The sequence below is a fragment of the Diaphorina citri genome, unplaced genomic scaffold (genome assembly GCF_000475195.1).
Source record: "Diaphorina citri unplaced genomic scaffold, Diaci psyllid genome assembly version 1.1 scaffold1673, whole genome shotgun sequence".
NCBI classification, from domain to species: domain Eukaryota; kingdom Metazoa; phylum Arthropoda; class Insecta; order Hemiptera; family Psyllidae; genus Diaphorina; species Diaphorina citri.
In genome coordinates this window covers 1-23,928 of record NW_007379099.1, presented here as the reverse complement: position 1 = coordinate 23,928, position 23,928 = coordinate 1, and the positions used below count along the sequence as shown (strand labels likewise).

The 23,928-nt window shown below is 39.3% G+C and overlaps 1 protein-coding gene across 1 annotated transcript; it reads right to left on the bottom strand.

Moving 5' to 3' along the window:
- Positions 1 to 2,958: 2,958 nt before the first annotated feature.
- Positions 2,959 to 22,955, bottom strand: LOC103516817 (synaptotagmin-like protein 5; the record flags this gene model as incomplete). Its single annotated transcript, XM_008481805.3, has 8 exons — positions 2,959 to 3,183; positions 4,052 to 4,164; positions 4,752 to 5,010; positions 5,803 to 5,998; positions 6,363 to 6,465; positions 7,952 to 8,136; positions 9,773 to 9,891; positions 22,707 to 22,955. Coding segments are annotated over 8 exons (1,376 nt in total), but the record flags the coding sequence as incomplete, so codon positions are not given.
- Positions 22,956 to 23,928: the final 973 nt, after the last annotated feature.

The following is a 23,928-nucleotide window of genomic DNA, read 5'->3' as shown; positions in this document are numbered from 1 at the left end:
ATCCACTTTACAGCGGATATTGGATGTCTTTATAAAGCAAAAAAGTAATTTATCAAAGGGAAAAATAGCGTAATTAAGTATTGGGATTGGGAGTATTTAAGTACGAGGTATAAAGAATTAAGAAAGAAAGGCCAAAAATGACCGTAAATAAAGTGCTTCAAAAGCACTTATCATGTCCTAAAGTGTAGTTAGAACACACCCATAATTCAGCTATTTTGAATAGCTCAACTTGTTTTTCATTTCGTTTGATACCTACAGCGCGTTTAGCCAAATTCAGCTGAGTTAGTATTTAAGTACGAGGTATAAAGAATTAAGAAAGAAAGGCCAAAAATGACCGTAAATAAAGTGCTTCAAAAGCACTTATCATGTCCTACAGTGTAGTTAGAACACACCCATAATTCAGCTATTTTGAATAGCTCAACTTTGTTTTTCATTTCGTTTGATACCTACAGCGCGTTTAGCCAAATTCAGCTGAGTTTATTGAGTAACAGCAAAATTTAGCTATAATACTGAGATTACTAAGTAAAAGAGGAATTTTGCTATTTCGAACAGCTTTGTATTTAGTGTTTCACCAAAGTCACATTTTCTCGAGAATCAGTAAAATTCGGTAATCGTGTATTTCGAACAGCTTTGTATTTAGTGTTTCACCAAAGTCACATTTTCTCGAGAATCAGTAAAATTCGGTAATCGTGTATCAGCGGAATTTAGGTCTGCTGTCGCATAATCAGCGGAATTCAGCTAATTTATCGCGGAATTCAGCTTTTTATCGGCGAACTAAACTCGAGGGAAGATCGTAGAGGGATGCAACTTTCCACCCAAAAATTGGGTCGTTCCCACGCTGGCCATTGAGTCACTCCGTGCCTGGAAATGAAAAAGTAAATAAATTAAGCCAGCCTAGGTAGACCTTATTTAGACTGCTGGGACAAAGAGTCTTTTTAGTCTCGTTCGAGCAGGACAAACAAGGTATTCTAGCCTAACTAGAATGGAGGGTAATGCCTTTGAAGCGCTAGGTCGCGGGTTCCATTCCCGCCCGGGGCAGATTTTATCCTAAACAGATAAGGTTCGTTCTCGGAACGGCTGGCTTTCTCCTATCCTGTCTTCTTTCTCTCTTCGCTTTCGGGACGATAACCCGGGTCGTTCCATCATTTGTTGCCAGAGGAGAATTTCCTTCCCGCTTGAGTCCATCCAGTCTACAAGTTTACTGTAGTGCTTGCCTGGATAGAAAAAACATGGTTTTAATATGTTAAGTTCGATAATTTTGTCAGTACCCTATTGCCATATAAGATATCAAGCGTGCCGGGAGCGCGCGAACGTCATGATTTCGGAGAGCCGCCCGGCCTATATTAACACGAAATGAACTAAATGAAGTAAGTTGTAAATTTTACTTAAACAGTTCTTTTTTCTTTAGTTTGTTTCATCTAAAATTAAACTGTGAGTTAATTCAGGCTGGGTGATGTTAAACTGTGAGTTAATTCAGGCTGGGTGATGTTAAACTGTGAGTTAATTCAGGCTGGATGACGTTAAACTGTGAGTTAATTCGTAAATGAAGTAAGTTGTAAATTTTACTTAAACAGTTCTTTTTTCTTTAGTTTGTTTCATCTAAAATTTCAAACTCTCGAACGGTGTGTTCGATTGTGATGAAATTCGCTAAACATGTTCAGCACATGAAGGAATTTTTTTATAACAGTTTGGCCCCGATTCAGCTTACGGGGATATCCTTTATTTACAAGCCCTTCTTTGATTAACTACCAGACAGATAGACCGATATGGAAGAAAAATGTTCGACACCTAAAAAAGGACATTATTTTACTCATTAGATTTCGGATCCGATAGAACCTCCCTGAGGGACCCCTTTCTGAATGAATTGAACACTTCACTGAACTACTAGGATTGGAACGTATTAATTCAACCAATCAGAGACCTTATCACGTGACAAGAACCGTTCACAAGAGGCGATTTTTGTCGAACGATTTTTTTTTACAGGGTATCCATGGGTCTTCAACCTTGAATCCCTGATTTCCATGTTTTTCCAGCAGAAACATACACTTTAACCAGCAAATTTCCTTTATGTCAACAAAATCGGACAAATCGCTCGGGAGTTTTTGGTGAAAACATAGAAAATTCTGTTCTAGTTAATCTAAAGGACAGTCTCTCACCATCAGGTACACCTGATCAGGTATTCAGGTCCGCCTGTCAGATCTACCTGATGGTGAGTGGCTGGCCTAACACTCACACCGCTCATACAAAAAAGTCCAAGGTCTATCCCTAGCTAAAATGAAACACAACGTCTAGAAAATTGTATTGTATTATATACAAAAACATTTATTTCATATAATTATTAATTTATTAACGTTATAAATTCGTATTTCGTTACGTAGGCATGTAGGTACGTGTAACAAATTTCTTAGGGTTACGTATATCGTAACACAGAGAAAAACATAGAAGGATATGACAAAAGATATACAAATAAAACCTACCTACATGAAAAAAAAAAAAAAAAAAAAACTAAATAGTTATGAGATTAGAGGAAAAAAGGACGGATTTAAATCCACTTTACAGCGGATATTGGATGTCTTTATAAAGCAAAAAAGTAATTTATCAAAGGGAAAAATAGCGTAATTAAGTATTGGGATTGGGAGTATTTAAGTACGAGGTATAAAGAATTAAGAAAGAAAGGCCAAAAATGACCGTAAATAAAGTGCTTCAAAAGCACTTATCATGTCCTAAAGTGTAGTTAGAACACACCCATAATTCAGCTATTTTGAATAGCTCAACTTGTTTTTCATTTCGTTTGATACCTACAGCGCGTTTAGCCAAATTCAGCTGAGTTAATTGAGTAACAGCAAAATTTAGCTATAATACTGAGATTACTAAGTAAAAGAGGAATTTTGCTATTTCGAACAGCTTTGTATTTAGTGTTTCACCAAAGTCACATTTTCTCGAGAATCAGTAAAATTCGGTAATCGTGTATCAGCGGAATTTAGGTCTGCTGTCGCATAATCAGCGGAATTCAGCTAATTTATCGCGGAATTCAGCTTTTTATCGGCGAACTAAACTCGAGGGAAGATCGTAGAGGGATGCAACTTTCCACCCAAAAATTGGGTCGTTCCATCATTTGTTGCCAGAGGAGAATTTCCTTCCCGCTTGAGTCCATCCAGTCTACAAGTTTACTGTAGTGCTTGCCTGGAAAGAAAAAACATGGTTTTAATATGTTAAGTTCGATAATTTTGTTAGTAACCTATTGCCATATAAGATATCAAGCGTGCCGGGAGCGCGTGAACGTCATTTCGGAAAGCCGCCCGGCCTGTGAGTTAATTCAGGCTGGGTGATGTTAAACTGTGAGTTAATTCGGGCTGGGTGATGTTAAACTGTGAGTTAATTCAGGCTGGGTGACGTTAAACTGTGAGTTAATTCAGACTGGCTGACGTTAAACTGTGAGTTAATTCGGGCTGGGTGACGTTAAACTGTGAGTTAATTCAGGCTGGCTGACGTTAAACTGTGAGTTAATTCAGGCTGACTGACGTCAAAAACTTGGTAGTTAAACAGTGACATACCTTTGTCTTAATTCTAAACTATTCGATTCCTATATTAACACGAAATGAACTAAATGAAGTAAGTTGTAAATTTTACTTAAACAGTTCTTTTTTCTTTAGTTTGTTTCATCTAAAATATCAAACTCTCGAACGGTGTGTTCGATTGTGATGAAATTCGCTAAACATGTTCAGCACACGAAGGAATTTTTTTTATAACAGTTTGGCCCCGATTCAGCTTACGGGGATATCCTTTATTTACAAGCCCTTCTTTGATTAACTACCAGACAGATAGACTGATATTGAAGAAAAATGTTCGACACCTAAAAAAAGGACATTATTTTACTCATTAGATTTCGGGTCCGATAGAACCTCCCTGAGGGACCCCCTTCTGAATGAATTGAACACTTCGCTGAACTACTAGGGTATTTTCCAAGGATTTCCCACTTAGTACCACTTTTATTTATTTAACCCTTGATAGACCGACTGCCCTGATCCTGGTGGTCAATAAGATTACTTACCATGACCCAAGTTGAGTCGAATGCCTCCGAGGAATTCATTACTGGTGAGTCTATCATGATCCCAAACAGTCAACTCTAGACATCTCTCGGACAGTTCCTCCAAGCTGACATCCCTGTGAAGAGACAGAATTAATATTATTCAATTTGATAAACCTTTATTTTTTTTATTGTTTATAATTTTGTTTAAAATACAATATGTTGTTGTTGTTGTTGTTATCTAATATTACTGGTGAGTCTATCATGATCCCAAACAGTCAACTCTAGACATCTCTCGGACAGTTCCTCCAAGCTGACATCCCTGTGAAGAGACAAAATTAATATTATTGGTTAAACATCCTATGTATTGACATTATTGCTTTGCAGTAGCAAAATAGAAAAAAAAAATATTTTGTAGTAGCAGAATTGAAATCACTTCAACCAAGTTCATAAAAAAAGCAACTCACCAAATTCCAAATCTTTCTCATTACATTGTAGAGGTTCCCTATACAGGTAATTTATCCAGTATGAACTTTTTCAAGTCACCTTTGAATATCAACTCCATACCCGGTGAATTAACCATAGGCATGATACACCCTAGGAAAGTATCACACATAGCTGACTCAAAACCCACCGTGTATGGACAAATGAAACTATCAGAAGACATGAAATGGTGTTTGAAATCCGCTCGACCCCGTAGAAACAGAACGTAAACATCACTTACCTATACACCACAGTATGGTTCCACTGTGGTGAGGTGCTTCGCTTGATAATACCAGTCTTATGTTTGGACGCCCTGCCCTTATCCGGCAATAGGTACGCTTTGCAGAAGGCATCCACCGTGTTACTTTTCACCGGACAGAGGCTCTTAGCCTCCTTAATAAGGACATGGAGGCTACCCTTGGCGGCCGAAGAGGACTTCTTGGCGGAACTGAGGCTGGAATCTTCAGGGGGAACGAACTTGAGGCCGATAATGAGTTCGCCTGCAGGAAGAAAAGGTGAAATAAATCAAGAAGGTCGTGTTTTTTAAGGGAGTTATTTACAGAGGGAAGCTATAACAACCAGATAAATCAAGAAGGTCGTGTTTTTTAAGGGAGTTATTTACAGAGGGAAGCTATAACAACCAGAGTCCTTGTTTAGGTCGTGTTTTCATACCGTGGATTGTCTCAGGATTGAGTTCAATCCAAGGTTCAGCCAGCCTACTTAGCTTGGTTGGTAGCGCGTCTGTCTTGTAAGCGCTAGGCCGCGGGTTCGATTCCCGCTCGGGGCGAATTTTATCCTGAACGGATTATGTTCGTTCTCGAAACGGCTGGCTTTCTTCTATCCCATCTTCCTTCTCTCGACGATTTCGGGACGATAAGACCTTAACAGTTACAGTTCCCTCTATCAAACCTCTTCACAATACAAACAAGCATTGCGTAAAAAATCGTGAGATTCCAAAATACATATTTGTCCGTCCGGAATTTGGTCCTTACTCCGAAATTTGTCCGCTATTTGGTGTTTGCCCCTATTAGCCGACTTCCGTGGTCCTATTTCAAGTTTGTGTCCGCTATTTGGTGTTTGCCCTACTTACCCTTTGAGCAAATCAACTCGTCCAATATTTCCATAAGACCTTAACAGTTACAGTTCCCTCTATCAAACCTCTTCACAATACAAACAAGCATTGCGTAAAAAATCGTGAGATTCCAAAATATTTGTCCGTCCGCAATTTGGTCCTTACTCCGAAATTTGTCCGCTATTTGGTGTTTGTCCCTACTAGCCCACTTAGGACTTACCCTTTGAGCAAATCAACTCGTCCAATATTTCTGACCTCTCCTGCAGGGGATAACACTTGGGCGAGGGGTCATCGAACACTTTGTTCTCCAAAGACATCATGACCTCTCCTAGGAAATCATTGCGCCCGAACATATCCGAGTGCCAAACACTTAGCCAGAGGGTGCGGCACTCTAGATCTTCTAGAGTGAGCTGGAACTAAACACAAATAAGCAAAGGATTAGAATAGACCACTTACTCGTAAGTATGAATAGAATAGAATATACCTTGTTCATCCTGCTGGGATGAGACTGAAAAGTCCCTTTTACCCGCAGTCCAACCAAGGTCTTATACGATTTGACACATTCTGGGGAACATATTTTACAGGGGAACACCTACTCTCGAAAAAAGGACTAATTTTTTGTGTCGCTTCTGGAATTTAAGGCACAGCTCCCTATTCCATCTCGACACCAATAAAACAACCCAGATGTCACGATGCGATGGAAGGTTTCGACCTCGCCGGGAATTGAACAAGGACCTTCTGCAGGTCAGAACAGTCACTAGGGGACGGTGTATCACTTACCTTGAGTACTTCATCAAACACAGGACTCAGTGTGTGTTTCTTGACGCGGGTTTTTCTCTTGCCAGCTTTCGACTTGTCTGGCAGTAAGTAAACCTTAACGTACCTGCGGAAGACAATGGGTCAACAAGATTAGAACTGAAAATGGCAGCTGATCCAAGTCTCATTATGTTCCCATCTAATCGCCTGTAAAATATGTGAATATTTTTAATGTTGAACGTACTGTGACTGGAGAATGACCTGAACGGATCGTAGGAATCGGGTTTTAGCATGGCTGTTCTTATGGTCGGGGCCACAATCACTTTTCAAACTGAGCTTTCGACTTGTCTGGCAGTAAGTAAACCTTCACGTACCTGCGAAAGACAATGGGTCAACAAGATTAGAACTGAAAATGGCAGCTGATCAAGTCACAGTATGTTCCCATCTAATCGCCTGTAAAATATGTGATCGTTCATTTTTAATGTTGAACGTACTGTGACTGGAGAATGACCTGAACGGATCGTAGGAATCGAGTTTTAGCATGGCTGTTTTATGGTCGGGGCCACAATCACTTTTCAAACTCAGCTTTCGACTTGTCTGGCAGTAAGTAAACCTTCACGTACCTGCGAAAGACAATGGGTCAACAAGATTAGAACTGAAAATGGCAGCTGTTCAAACCACATTGTGTTCCCATCTAATCGCCTGTAAAATATGTGAATATTTTTAATATTGAACGTACTGTGACTGGAGAATGACCTGAACGGATCGTAGGAATCGGGTTTTAATATTTATTATTTATTAATCTATTATAGCATGGCTGTTCTTATGGTCGGGGCCACAATCATTTTTCAAACTCGGTTTAACTCTAGGATTTAAAAATCTGACTTGTTCTTCTTCTTCTTTTTAGCCTTTTCCTACTTAAATATGGTCGGTGTTTGTTAGTCCCTTCCAGGCAGCCCTGTTAATTCAACCAATCAGACTGCTTAGTCTAAGTCTAAGAGATAGGATGGGTTTCACCAACCTTCTTTTCAGCCCCTAACATCCTGTTAATTCTATATTAAGGCGGTCTCTTCCTGATCCCTTGTGTGCCGCGTCCATTTTTGTTTAGGACTATTGCACTAACTGTTAAGTCTATACAAATCAAATGGGACTTAACAAGCTCTTAGCTTAATAGCTTAAAGCTCTTAGATCTTCTAAAGGCTGGTTTCAAACTGGGTTTAACTCTAGGATTTAACAATCTGACTTGTTCTTCTTCTTCTTTCTAGCCTTTTCCTACTTAAATAGGGTCGGTGTTTGTTAGTCCCTTCAAGGCAGCCCTGTTAATTCAACCAATCAGACGGCTTAGTCTAAGAGATAGGATGGGTTTCAGCAACCTTCTTTTCAGCCCCTAACATCCTGTTAAGTCTATATTAAGGCGGTCTCTTCCTGATCCCTTGGGTGCCGCGTCCATTTTTGTTTAGGACTACTGCACTAACTGTCAAGTCTATACAAATCAAATGGGACTTAACAAGCTCTTAGCTTAATAGCTTTAAGCTCTTAGGTCTTCTAAAGGCTGAAAATATATTCGTGAAACCGACCAATAAACTTTTAAACCTGCAGTTCAATATACTTACGGATCAGATCTCTGTCGTTTGGTATCTACAGGCGCCAAATCCTTGCATTGCTTCACGTGAATTTCCAGGGCCCCCTGTTTGTAATTGTACTGGAGCCCAAACTCCACCTCCCCTTTCACTATGACGGAGCCATAGCGCCCCTCGCCCGCCCCTGAGTACACGCTGGCCATTGAGTCACTCCGTGCCTGGAAATGAAAAAGTAAATAAATTAAGCCAGCCTAGGTAGACCTTATTTAGACTGCTGGGGCAAAGAGACTCATTCGAGCAGGACAAACAAGGTATTCTAGCCTAATTAGCAAGGAGGGCAATGCCTTTCAAGTGCTAGGTCGCGGGTTCCATTCCCGCCCGGGGCAGATTTTATCCTAATCAGATAAGGTTCATTCTCGGGACGGCTGGCTTTCTCCTATCCTGTCTTCTTTCTCTCTTCGCTTTCGGGACGATAAGACTTTAGCAGTAAACTTAGTTGCTTACTTCAAACTCAGGTTGTCGCCCCTGTCATAACTGTAGAACTCAGAAAACGGTACACAATCGGACGGATAAACCATCTGGGTAATCCAGTGTTGCTGACTTTTCCCGGCCCCATTCAGGCTGGGTGATGTTAACCTGTGAGTTAATTCAGGCTGGGTGATGTTAAACTGTGAGTTAATTCAGGCTGGCTGACGTTAAACTGTGAGTTAATTCGGGCTGGCTGACGTTAAACTGTGAGTTAATTCAGGCTGGGTGATGTTAAACTGTGAGTTAATTCAGGCTGGCTGACGTTAAACTGTGAGTTAATTCGGGCTGGGTGACGTTAAACTGTGAGTTAATTCGGGCTGGCTGACGTTAAACTGTGAGTTAATTCAGGCTGGCTGACGTTAAACTGTGAGTTAATTCGGGCTGGGTGACGTTAAACTGTGAGTTAATTCAGGCTGGGTGACGTTAAACTGTGAGTTAATTCAGGCTGGGTGACGTTAAACTGTGAGGTAATTCAGGCTGGCTGACGTTAAACTGTGAGTTAATTCAGGCTGGCTGACGTTAAACTGTGAGTTAATTCGGGCTGGGTGACGTTAAACTGTGAGTTAATTCAGGCTGGCTGACGTTAAACTGTGAGTTAATTCGGGCTGGGTGACGTTAAACTGTGAGTTAATTCAGGCTGGCTGACGTTAAAAGCTTGGTAGTTAAACAGTGACATACCTTTGTCTAAATTCTAAACTATTCGATCGCCTTTTCCCAAGCCGACAGTCTAAAGTCCAAATAAAGCACTCCACTTGCACTACTTATAAACTGACTAAGGTGAATGAGTAGGTAAGTAGGTACCTATGTATGTCAATAGTGAAAAATACTTACAAGTAGTAACTTGTTATAGTAGGTAGGTACATACAGTCCACTTCAACTGAGAAGTCCTATAAAAGCACTCCACTTGCACTACTTATAAACTGACTAAGGTGAATGAGTAGGTAAGTAGGTACCTATGTATGTCAATAGTGAAAAATACACACAAGTAGTGACTTGTTATAGTAGGTACATACAGTCCACTTCAACTGGGAAGTCCTATGACCTTTGGGTGCGCACTCGTCAAAAAATAGCTCGTTGATTAACAAGTAAGCATGTGAATAGTTGATCCCATGGGATATTGGGTGCGCACTCGTCAAAAAATAGCTCGTTGATTAACAAGTAAGCATGTGAATAGTTGATCCCATGGGATATTTCACGCCGAATCGAATGGTTAAACTTTTAGAACTGTCCGACTTACAATTGAGAAGTTGCGGTTCCCCCCCATGCGCTTCCATCGGACTTCCCAGTTGACGTGGACTGTATATGTCAATAGTGGTAAATACTTACGCCAAGTAGTGACTTGTTATGATGGGGCAGCCTCTCCGTGACGTCATCATCAGTCAGAATGCTCGAGACACTCTTGTTCAGACCAGCCTCGGAATGTGCACTCAGATCATCTGGACTCGCTGAAACAACATAAATCGAACCCGAAAAGTTAGTCAAAAGGGTCGTATTAGGATAAGGTAAGTATATATTTGGAGATTTGGACCTGTCTCTTTTTTAACACTTTGAAGAAGAAAAGAAGAACATCAGTAACTTATACTCTTCACAGTTGGGGGGAGGGGGTTTTATTGTTTGTTCAGACAGCCAGACATGTTTCGCCATTGTTGGCATTATCCGTGTAAAACCTTTTTTAAAAGAGGTTTGATAGAGGGAGGTGCTAAGGTCTTATCGTCCCGAAAGCGAAGAGAAAATAGGATAGGAGAAAGCCACCTGGCGGCAGTCTAGATCTTCTAGAGTGAGCTGGAACTAAACACAAATAAGCAAAGGATTAGAATAGACCACTTACTCGTAAGTATGAATAAAATAGAATACACCTTGTTTATCCTGCTGGGATGAGACTGAAAAGTCCCTTTCACCCGCAGTCTAAAAAAGGTCTTATAGGAGTTGACACATTCTGGGGGAACATATTTTACAGTTATATACGTACATACGTAGATAAACGCGCTTAACTTGAAAAGGCTAGGTCGCGTGTTAGATTCCCACCCGGGGCAAATTTCATCCTAACCAGATAAGGTTTGTTCTCGGAACGGCTGGCTTTCTCCTATCCCGTCCTCCTACTCTCTTCGCTTTCGGGACGATAAGTCCTCCGTTGTTGGAGATCCCTCTATCAAACCTCTCGAAAAATTTGACCACAATAATAGTAGTAGCCTACTGCTGGAGTAAAGGGACTTTTCAGTCCTATGCGAGCAGTATAAATAAGCACTTTTATTAAGCACTATTATATACGTACATACGTAGATAAACAGGCTTAGTTTGGAAGTGCTAGGTCGCGTGTTAGATTCCCACCCGGGGCAAATTTCATCCTAACCAGATAAGGTTCGTTCTCGGAACGGCTGGCTTTTTCCTATCCTGTCCTCCTGCTCTCTTCGCTTTCGGGATGATAAGACCTCCGTTGTTGGAGATCCCTCTATTAAACCTCTCGAAAAAAGGACTAATTTTTTTGTGTCGCTTCTGGAATTTAAGGCACAGCTCCCTATTCCATCTCGACACCAATAAAACAACCCAAATGTCACGATGCGATGGAAGGTTTCGACCTCGCCGGGAATTGAACAAGGACCTTCTGCAGGTCAGAACAGTCAATAGGAGACGGTGTATCACTTACCTTGAGTACTTCATCAAACACCGGACTCAGTGTGTGTTTCTTGACGCGGGTTTTTCTCTTGCCAGCTTTCGACCGGGCTAGTAACTGATAATTTATATTGTTTATTTAAAATTAATTCACTTTAATATTTCCAAATAATAGTTTAAATAACACTACAAGGAGAAATACGTGCTTCACTCACAACACTTAGAATCGAACTGAATGCTGCTCATTTGTTTTCCTATGGAATCAATACGTCTGTCATGTTTGTCTACATTTTCTACAATGTTGCTCATTTTGGCATGACTATCTCCTACAATTTTCTCCATATTTGTGTTGTGATTGATATCAGTGGATATTAATTCCATTATTTCCACCAAGCAATACTATTATCTATCATTCATGTTGTTGTTTTTGTTAGTATAACTCTTACCTACTTTTGCTGCTATCTATGCATGTGCATTATATGTTTGTATGTTGGTGTTGTTGGTTATTGTTCTATCTGTTGTTTCATAGATATACGACTAGTACTATCTGTGTTGTTTTTGCTGTTATCAGTACCATGCTTTTTATCATTATGATCTGATAGTTGTTTTCGGTTCTGGTCTGTCTGACTCTAGCATCGTGTTTGCTTTCACCAATGATTCTATGGTTAATGCATCTAGGAATTACAGATACAGTAGACTTCTGCATCGATAGCGTCTATTTCTTTCTGGTCAATCATAGTTTAAATAGGAGATTGGTAATTGTTTCTGGGCGTCCAAATTGGGAGCTTGTGTCTCTGTGAATCCTTTTACCACTGAGACCATTTCAAGATGGGGGAAGAATCGAGAGAAATTTCTCCGACTAGTACTATCTGTGTTGTTTTTGCTGTTATCAGTACCATGCTTTTTATCATTATGATCTGATAGTTGTTTTCGGTTCTGGTCTGTGTGACTCTAGCATCGTGTTTGCTTTCACCAATGGTTCTATGGTTAATGCATCTAGGAATTACAGATACAGTAGACTTCTGCATCGATAGCGTCTATTCTTTCTGGTCAATCATAGTTTAAATAGGAGATTGGTAATTGTTTCTGGGCGTCCAAATTGGGAGTTTGAGCCCCTGTGAATCCTTCTACCACTGAGACCATTTCAAGATGGGGGATGGGGGAAGGATTGAGGGATATTTCTCCGGGAAATTGTAATTAAATAAGTAATGTAGTTGATATGGCTAAGTTCAACTAGACAGGATCACTGCGTTTGTACATAATTTGGTATTAGCTTATTGTTTAGTGTCCATCAGTATCTATGGATATCAATGTTTTTATTGAAGTTTACTTTTGGGTCGTTTATCTAATAGGCATCCGTTAGGAAAAAAAAAAAAAAAAAAATTTTTTTTGGGTCGTTTATCTAACAGGGCCCCGTTAGGAAAAAAAAAAAAAAAAAAAAAAAAAAAATACTTCAAACTTTCCCCATTGAAGTAAGTAGTGCTTAGAACAAACTGTTCTATTGAAGACAAAACAAGAACAAACAGGATACGAATAAGTACCCCATTGAAAGCGAAATATGTAGTTTTCCTTTTCGGGACACCGCTCACCAAAACGGTAAGTTTTCACAATTCGAGACAAAATAATAGAAGAACCTTCTAATGGAGTACTCCAATAGACACTTAGATAATACAACACCTATAATAAAATTAATAATACCTAATAAAACTGATGAAGCTGATAATGTTAACGCCCGAGATGGCAACCATGCTAGTAAGGAAACAGAAGTAATTATGGTTATTTTTAAAGAAATAATAAGGTCCATGGCAACCATGCTAGTAAGGAAACAGAAGTAATTATGGTTATTTTTAAAGAAATAATAAGGTCACAAGATGGTATGACCTTAGTTGTTTTGGAACAGACTACAGCACAGTCACAAGAAGTAAGAATACCTACGAGAGACTCTGAAGTATTAGGTGGGAGGATAAGACACAACATCTCTTCAGACTGATCGAACTTGTTGTAGATGAAGAGGAAGGAGGAAGAGGCAAGCAAGAAGAAAATGATGCCGAAGAAGACAAGGAAAACGTACAACAATAAGAATCCAAGGATTCCAAGGAAAAATTGAAGAAGAAGTTATAGAGAATAAGGCAAAGTAAAAGAATATTGAACAAGTAGAAGGAGGTGGAGGAAAGAAGACGCAGGAAGAGGAAGATAAAGGGGAAGATGATGAAAGAGAGAGGAAGCAGAACATTAATAAGTAGGTGGATGTTGAAGAAATGAAAGAGTTAAATTAAATTAATCTCCCAGAGACTGAATAGAATAATTAAGAGCAACTAGGTAGCTAATTTAATTTTCGTTCTTTCAAACATGACGTTAATTGCTAGTCTTGACAACAATTAACAAATTGACCATAGCATCTTCAATTAAATACATCATACCGTACAGAAAGAACATCAAAGAAGAAGGAATACGAATATGTAATAAGTTACACATATTTCTTATGCATCATCCTGAACTACTACTCCAGTTGCAGACTTTACATAGAAAATAGAGCCCTATCGTGGCCTCCAAATGTGTAATGAGGTCCAAACCACACTGTCAAATTTTGTTTGCACTTAAAATTTGTGACAAATTTCATCTACTCGTAAATTGGACAAACCGCTTAAGAGTTGTGGTGAAATAGCATAAGTTAAAACCGTCGAGTTGAAACCAAAAAAAGATGAAAAGCTCATTCCTAAAAGGAATTCAGCAAAAAACAGCTAATAGAACAGAGACCAATCAGAATTTAGAATGAATTTCCTACACCTGAAGTCTTCAACTAATCCACGCAGTCCGATTAATAATTTTACATAAACATTTACGCATCGAAGAATTGTGGATTGCCTTATTGAATTTAATGATAATTTATTTCAATCAATATTCAAATTTTCACCCATGTAGGCGGCTTGGTACATTAGTCTGGATCTATGATATCTATTATGTTTTCTGATTACGAGTATACTGGGTCTACCTACGCTTTATCAATGGATCATCCAATTTTGAGAATGGTTTTGAGATCGAAATGGGTAATCCTTTAAAAGGGGTAAGAAAAAATTGATTTATGCGTTTGCTGTTAAATCTTAAATGCAAATATTTCCGAATTTGTTGTTTTGTATCTTTAAATTCAGTGCAAGTTAATACATCATGAAAGAATTTTATTAGCTTTTCAGTTTTTATCCCTGTCGCGAAGGTATTTGAGTAAGTTCGATTGTGAGCGAAGGCAAAATATGCCCTCGCTCATAATCTATCGAGACAAACACAGCCGAAGATAACGTAACAGTAATGACAGCTAATGCCACAAACCACAGAGCAATCTTTGTACAGACCAATCAGAATTTAGAATGAATTTCCTACACCTGAAGTCTTCAACTAATCCACGCAGTCCGATTAATAATTTTACATAAACATTTATGCATCGAAGAATTGTGGATTGCCTTATTGAATCCAATGATAATTTATTTCAATCAATATTCAAATTTTCACCCATGTAGGCGGGTTGGTACATTAGTCTGAATCTGTGATATCTATTATGTTTTCTGATTACGAGTATACTGGGTGTACCTACGCTTTATCAATGGATCATCCAATTTTGAGAATGGTTTTGAGATTGAAATGGGTAATCCTTTCAAAGGGGTAAGAAAAAATTGATCTATGCGTTTGCTGTTAAATCTTAAATGCAAATATTTCCGAATTTGTTGTTTTGTATCTTTAAATCCAGTGCAAGTTAATACACCATGAAAGAATTTTATTAATAGCTTTTCAGTTTTTCCCTGTCGCGAAGGTATTCGAGTAAGTACGTTTGCCGAGTAAGTTCGATTATGAGCGAGGGAGGGCATATAGGGCAAAATATGCCCTCGCTCATAATCTATCGAGACAAACACAGCCGAAGATAACGTAACAGCAATGACAGCTAATGCCACAAACCACAGAGCAATCTTTGTACTACTGGATGTATGCAATAGCAATCATCTGGAATCTGGATCAATTCTTGCATTCAGCTCAATAATAGAGTAATGATGATGACAAAGTGAAACCATTTCATTGGTACAAGGATGTTTCAGATTGTTTTAGAGTTTGATAAGAACTTGTTCTTTTATTAATGCCTGTCCCTTAATGAAGAAAGGAAACTTTAGGTGTGTTAGGCACCCTTAAAATGCTTGTCCAAATGCTGCTCCCCAATCAATACATCCCGACTTGACTTGGACTCGAATCACCAACCTCCAGATCCGAAGTCCAACACGTGAACCACCACTAGTAATCATGAAAAATGCTTGTCCAAATGCTGCTCCCCAATCAATACATCCCGACTTGACTTGGACTCGAATCACCAACCTCCAGATCCGAAGTCCAACGCGTGAACCACCACTAGTAATCATGGCTTTGTTGGCTGCTGCTTTGATGAGTAGTGTTGTTATATTAAGGTGTGTTTCACCACTATGGTGAAGAGGTGAATCTATGTTGTTGAGGCAGTGTACGGTTTCATTCGACGTCGATCAACGGGGTCGACTATGTGTGGACTTGTTGACACACCTTTGAAGTGGCGAACCAAGTTTTCAGGTTGACAGCGTGAGCCAGGTGACACAAACACCCTGTATGTTTTCAATCGAGTTTTTCGCACCGGTATGTGTGGGTGTCGTAAGGTATGCCAGTTGATGTGTGGTGAAGATCTGCGGTCTGCCGTGTTATTTCCTTCTTATCTCGGCTGCTATATAGCCTCGGATTTTATGTCACTAAGCAGATATGGCAAGCCGAGAGAACTTTGGCAAGAAAAACCTATTAGCTTGGCATTCTATGACGGAGGTTGAGGAAGATATTGCAAACCAAGAGAGGTTCGTAGGGAAACTGACCGATTTGAAAGCAAAGAAAAGGAGTTCCAACTGTATTAGGCACGCATGTTTGTTACAAATGTCGTATCTTCTTTTAGAAAATCTTCTTTTAAATTCTTCAGAAATTTGAAAATTGCCATCTTGTACTTCAAATTTTGAACCCATGTATCAATATTTCTTTCTTTTTTCCCCCTTTAAGGCGCTTTAGCACTAGGGACAGTGGGTCGTTCTCACCAATAGCAATCTGTAGACCTTTGGAAGGAAAAATGTCAATCAACATTACTCTGAGGACACTGCAAAAGCCTTTTATCCGGTCGTTTCATAAGATGTCCTTGTGTTTTATGGACAAAGACCACAACCTTTATGTGGAACCTATGTAATGCTAGGTAATCTAGGTATACAGACATTAAGTCCTATGTGTAAGCATAAATTTTATACTGTGTGACTCTATGCACCAAATCTTCGGGTTCTTCTGAAACGTGACTAAATATAAAGTGGAGTGGAGAGCAAAGAGTATATAGACTGCATAGAGCTTTTCGCTTTCAGTTCTATGCGGTTTGAAGTAATCGTTTCCCTCTAAATGCTCCCTAATGAGTTACAATTGACGAAGAAGTCTTCTTCTAAGCATTCAATCATGACATCGTATTCACCCTGTATACGAGCTCATAACATATATGAGAGAGGAAATCCATACCTAGGCAGGATGTGCACCATAATGTTCCACGCACGTCATAGCTGCTAGCTTTGAGGCCCTAATTGCCATCTTGTACTTCAAATTTTGAACCCATGTATCAATATTTCTTTCTTTTTTCCCCCTTTAAGGCGCTTTAGCACTAGGGACAATGGGTCGTTCTCACCAGTAGCAATCTGTAGACCTTTGGAAGTTTCGAAAAATGTCAATCAACATTGCTCTGAGAACACTGCAAAAGATCCGGTCGTTTCATAAGATGTCCTTGTGTTTTATGGACAAAGACCACAACCTTTATGTGGAACCTATGTAATGCTAGGTAATCTAGGTATACAGACATTAAGTCCTATGTGTAAGCATAAATTTTGTACTGTGTGACTCTATGCATCAAATCTTCAGGTTCTTCTGAAACGACCGAGAAGAAACGAGACTATAAATATAAAGTGGATTCGGGTTCTTCTGAAACTATACTGAAAAGAATCGAGACTAAATACATATAAAGTGGAGCGGAGAGCAAAGAGTATAGACTGCATAGAGCTTTTCGCTTTCAGTTCTATGCGGTTTGAAGTAATCGTTTCCCTCTAAATGCTCGATGCTCTATGCACTATCTCTCAGTTTCACTCTTTTTTTGTGCCTAAGATCGCAAGTACAAGTACCTCATATTTGTACTCAAAAAGCCCACTCCAAAGCTTAGGTGTAGGGACAAACAGCCTTAAAGGATGGGTTAACCTTCTACAAACAAGTACCTACCTCTTTTTAGCCCAAGATCGTAAGTACAAGTACCTCATATTCGTACTCAAAAAGCCCACTCCAAGGCTTAGGTGTAGCGACAAACAGCCTTAAAGGATGGGTTAAACTCCTACGACCAAGTAACTCAAGTTGCCTCAGTGTACAGACCACCCTGAACCTTCTAGACGTAATGTAGTACGTACCTAGTTCCCATATGACTAACATGAACGATGATGAAAGTTGAGTGAGGCTCGTAAATAAAAAAAAAACCGTAACACTCAGAAGTCAGAAGGTAATGTTGGACACAGGCCATACAGACTGCCATGCCCTTCCTTAGTAGGGGGAAATGTGAGTGACTAATAAAGCTGGGGTCTACAATCTCATGTTACAGTCACATGTTATCTCTATGAGAATTCTCAGTGAGACTATGCCCGAACGGTCTCCAAGCATTCTCAGTGGCAAAGATCTCACGGTTTATGACCAAAGCCCAGAACAATTGCCTTATGTCAGCCACTCACATTCAGTCTATGTCTCCACACATAGTCGAACGCGTCGATCGACCATCGATCGGTGAAGAGGTGAATCTGTTGTTGAGGTAGTGTGTGGTTTCAGTCGACATCGATCGACGGGGTCGACTGTGTGGACACAGCTTAATGGTGCGTTTCTACTCACTCGGCATGATCTGTATTCATTTATACTTTTTAAGCAAATAACAACACCAGAAAACTTTTTTCAATCAGCAAAACCCATAAAAGCAGATCTACGAAACCTCTTCTGACCACTAACCATTGAACCTGCACCTCCCAGACACGGTGGCACACATTAGTTCCTATGGACATAAGACACAGGATATGGGACTCCCGGTGAAAGGGGTATTCGTGTCCGCTGCTCAACCAGTTTTTAGCCTGATCTCAGCAGAGAGGGGAACCGGGTTACATCATCATGGTTTATTGGCTTAAGGAACTTCGTAGCGTCTCTTGAACTAATAAGGCTAGCCACTCACTATCAGGTAGACCTGATCAGGTCCGCCACCTGATAGTGTGTGTGTGTGCTCAATGCTCATCAGGTAGACTTGATAGGCGGGACTTTTCAGCCGTACCTGTCAGGTCTACCTGATAGTGTGTGTGCTCATCAGGTAGGTAAACCTGAGAGGTCTACCAGATAGTGAGTGGCTGGCTTAACAGAACTATTCCATGCCATGGAAGGTAAGATGGCATTCTCTGTATTCGACAGTACAGTCGAACCTGGATATAAGAGAATCGAGGGCACCACCCTTTTTCTTCTCTTATATCCAGGATTCTCTGTATGTATTATGTTCGAGAGTATATTGTTCAATTTATGAAAGAAGTCTGCCAAATCATGCTGTAATTTTTCTACAAAACATAACCATGCTGTTTTCTCTGGATAATAAACATATTTTTGAGGCCTTTGATTGGTCCAAGAGTTCCGGCGATTAAAAAAAATAACCTAAACTGACAACTGACTTCTTTCATGGATTGGACTGTAGCTATCTAAAGTTATATTGCCAGGTGCTGCGTAAGATCCAGTTAGAAGGTTTTGCCTTTTCTTTGGGTCATTACCACACAATGCGATGTCCGACACACTCTGATTCAAATATATTGACCAAATTCAAACATAGTGCAACCAAGAAGACGTAGAAAATTCGCTAAACTGAGGGAGTTTATAAGGGGATTTAGACATACGATCTCGTCATATGTCTTTGATACTTTCCGCTGAAAAGCAATGTGTGCAAATATCGAGATAAAAACATATCAAATATCTGTTCGGAGAAAGAGTTGAAGAAATTCAAGCCGACATTAGTGTAGACTGATTTAGACATACGATCTCGTCATATGTCTTTGATACTTTCCGCTGAAAAGCAATGTGTGCAAATATCGAGATAAAAACATATCAAATGTCTGTTCGGAGAAAGAGTTGAAGAAATTCAAGCCGACATTAGTGTAGACGGTAGAGATACAGAAAGTCAATGTTGTGCAGAAATTCAACACCAATATGTATCAAGATTCAATATAAGAATAAGGATAATGCTTAGGGTGTCAGCAAACTTACAGACTGTGTTTTCATCACTTCTTAATATTAATACTAGATACTAGGCTGAAATCGCTTTGTGTTCCAGGAGGATAATGCTTAGGGTGTCAGCAAACTTACAGACTGTGTTTTCATCACTTCTTAATATTAATACTAGATACTAGGCTGAAATCGCTTTATGTTCCAGGATTCTAGGGTAAAAAATCTGGTGTGAACATCACACGACTTTCTATTACATTAAGTCGGACAGTTCTAAAAGTTTCACCATTCGATTCCGCGTGAAAAATCACATGGGAAAAATCAAATAATGGTAACGGTTCACAAATAAAAGGGAAATTTGTTGACACAGGGGAGTATCGAACCCGCAACTTCTCAAATGTAAGTCAGAGAGTGCTAAAAGTAGCACCATTCGATTCCGCGTGAAAAATCACATGGGATCAACTATTCACATGCTTATTTGGTAACGGTTCACAAATAAAAGGGAATTTGTTGACACAGGGGAGTATCGAACCCGCAACTTCTCAAATGTAAGTCAGAGAGTGCTAAAAGTAGCACCATTCGATTCCCCGTGAAAAATCACATGGGATTAACTATTCACTTGCTCATTTGGTAACGGTTCACGAATAAAAGGGAAATTTGTCGACACAGGGAAGTACCGAACCCGCAACTTCTCAACCGTAAGTCAGACAATACTAAAATTAGCACCATTCGATTCGGCGTGAAAAATCACATTGACTAGAGTATTCACATCCATTTTTGAAATGAAAGAAATTCGATTAAAAATTTGAACTTTTTGAAATTTGAAAGTTTGAACATTTTGCTGTTTACATTACATTTTTTTACATTTGCCTTTTTTGCTCTTTCCGTTCCTTTACCTACCTATTCTATTGTTTTTTTCAACCAGAATTATATTGGGTTGCTTTTCATATTATTGTCTTGACGTGGTTGGAGTAGCGGAAGGGCATCCGCAGCCGCACTCCGTAAAAATAAACTCGCCAAAACCAAGTTGGTTCATCCTGACGAAAAAACACCAATGGTGTAGATAGGTGGACCGACTAAAAACGCCAACATGGGAAAAGGCGAAGTACCTAGATGATGATTATGTTATTTACCTATACATATATATACTTTCATTATTTTATAAAAGTACCTAGATGATGATGATGTTATTTACCTATTACTTTCCTTATTTTATAAAATAACGAGGAAAGTATTGTGATCGACAAATTTTTCTACCTTCATTTTTTGACGGATGTGGACGTTTTATGGTCCAATTGCCCCAAAAAAGGGTTTCGGCCAAAGGTCCGTGTGTGTGTGTGCTGTGTGTGTGTGTGTGGGGGGTGCGGGTGTGTGTTTGTGTATTTTATTTTTATGTGTATTTTATTTTTTGTGATAGTAAGTTAAATGAGTGATTTTGTTTTATTTTTGTTTTTTTATAAATATAAAAATTTTTGAATGAGGAAATCATAGGGAAAAACTCTCACCACACAAATCATTACAGCATAAACTCCCCCCGTGTCTGGCACTAACCACAATTTACCACAACTGCATAAGGAACTATATGGGAAAACGCCAGAAAGAGAAATTACCCCAGTCCATAGTGAGATAGATACATTTCCATATAGTATTGACTAGATATTAGAATTGGAGATCGGAGTCTATTAGACATTGCACAGTTGAGTGACCAATGCCTTGAGGTAGAAAAACATTACTATCACGTCACGTGAGCTCATGGGGAGTCAGAAAAATGTGGTGCAAAGTTCTACCAAAATTTAGTAGGTGCCAACTAACCTCAGTAGTATAGTCGTTAGCACGGTGGACTTGGAATCTGGAGGAAACCCTATTAATCGGGGACCAACTTTTGTGAGAAGCATTCATCATGCTTACCACAATTATAATAAACCCCTTGTTGTACTTCAGGTTGTGAGTTTGAACAGGAATAGTAATCAAAGGACATCTACTCACCTACCATCTACCTATCAAACAGAAAATGTAAAGCCTACACGTCACATCTACAGCCATGTAAGCAAGAAGTAACTCACAAAGATATCATGTACTTATGAATAATGCTATGTTGAGTGACATCAGAACCATCAACCATCCTATTGAATAGCAAGACTATACCTATGATTAGGAATAAGGTGCGTATGTTTCAAGGTTCACACATAGCCAAGGCTTACATAACTCTCTCTTGTTCATCTCAATCACAGTTCAATAGTCATTTTCTGTTCAATAGTTATGTTGTGTTCAATAGTTATGTTATGTTCAGTAGTCATGTTACGATCAATACATAGTAATGTCATGTTCATATTCAATAGTTGTGTTTAGTTGTGAACTGAAAATTGTCTTGCAATGTTGACATGACACAGATGTATTGAAGTATTTCGTCTGCCATGTATTGAAGTTCTATTTGAACTAGATTTCAAACCAATATTGGAATAGACTAGTGCTTCAGTCAGTTGATATGAGGATCCTAAAGCCAAAGACTCGATAGGGATTCATCAAATGAGCAAAATTCCTTTAGATGAAGAACATTGATAAATTTCACAAAAACTTGGACAACTGTTCAAGAGTTATTATAAAAGAAAACAGACAGTTGTCAAATCCCATTTATGCCATTTTTATTGCCAAATCGTCAGTTTAAGCTGGGAACTCACATCGATCTTTCAATTGTATAATTGGAACAGAAAATTTTAACTCCAACATTTTCAGATGACGAAGTACCAGATACCAGACTTGTTACAATAACACCAGAATGCCTTTAAATTTATGGATAGATAAAAGCATAGTCCAATAACTTGTTACAATAACACCAGAATGCCTTTAAAACTATGGATAGATAAAAGCATAGTCCAATATGGGCTTATTACCTACAGTACAAGTATAAAGCAAATTAAACCTACAAAGAGTCTTAGAACAAATACACTACAAAGAGTCTTAAAACAAACACAAGCCAACAGAAAGACCTAACAGCCTCGAGGCAAATGCATAAAGCAACAGTGACATACTATTAAAATGGCAAAACAACATGAGAATGCATTAGAAGGAAGCAGAGGACAATGCAAACACTATTCACACTCTGGTTGACGCAAATGCAAACCATAACGTATACATGTGTGCAAACGCTGAAGCTGAGATCATAACGTACCTATATACGTTATGCTGAGAGTGTCAAGGAAGAGACCTTGAAGAAAAGTTTCACACGACATCGACAGGAAGCCAGTCTCGAGTTATGACTTTAGATTACGCTCTGCTACTTGAGTGTCTTAAGTTAGTCTGTCTTGTGTTAATATTTAGTTTAATTAAGATAGTAATAATGTGTGTTGGGGTGACTTACCGAGTGATGGTGAGCCGAGATGTGCTGCTATGGGCGGTGGTGTAAGCTGTGTCCGTCTCCTATTATCACGTCTAGGTGGCGCTGTTACTCCACTCCCTCGGCTGCTATACCCAGGTGGTCTATATCGGGCTGACTTCACATTGACATATTGTGCTGAGTGCGCCTTGTAGATGCTAGGACTTGCACCTGATGTAGGGAGGCGGGGCAAGGAGTTGGTACCGGCTGAGCAAGAGGTCTGCAGGCTGCGAGCTTCTAAATTTAAAACAGATAGGTTTTAATTAGAAGATACCTTTGATACTATAAACAGATACCTTTGATACTATAACACAGACCTACCTTTGCTTATAAAATAGATACCATTGATTCTAGTAGATACAGACACCTTTGCTTCTAAAACAAATTTGACAAAAGACACCTTTGGTTCTAAAATGGTTGATATCAAATGCTGGGACTTGACTTTCACGTCATTTTTCTAACTAAAATAGACACCTTTGAAGGTGAGATTATCAAATATGTATGTAGGTACCGTATCATTATCAGTTTTATTATTTAACTACCTCGGTTCACACATTCCAACCTTCTATAAATAGCCATTCTTTGAATATAAAAATATCCTTTCTTTTAATATGGATAACCATTTCTTTCAATACCTACAAATAGCCCTTGTTTCAATACAAAAGGCCAGACAAGGCAACCTGACTGAGCAAAGACAATAACATTGGAAAACCCCCTACAACATACAGTATACCTGAGAAACAACGATACAGACATTATCAAAGTCATTAGTCTCATTACCCTGGCACCACTACAGGGTGCCTCAATCACGAGACCCTGCCCAGGTACTTAGAGAGTACCACGTGCAGTCGTGATACCACATCCGGGCCATCCTGTAGGAACAGGTAACACGAATTGCAAATGCATTACGTCAGGATGGAGTATTGGAGTCACACATAAAACAAACTACATCGTTAAAGTCTAATATCACTTTTAATTTCCCCTCTTTTTACTTTCTATTACTACAGTATAGCGGAGCTATACTAGTAATGAAAGTATTGCAATCGGTCCAAATTTTCAAAATCGTCCAGGTGGTCTATACCGGGCTGACTTCACATTGACATATTGTGCTGAGTGTGCCTTGTAGATGCTAGGACTTGCACCTGATGTAGGGAGGCGGGGCAAGGAGTTGGTACCGGCTGAGCAAGAGGTCTGCAGGCTGCGAGGT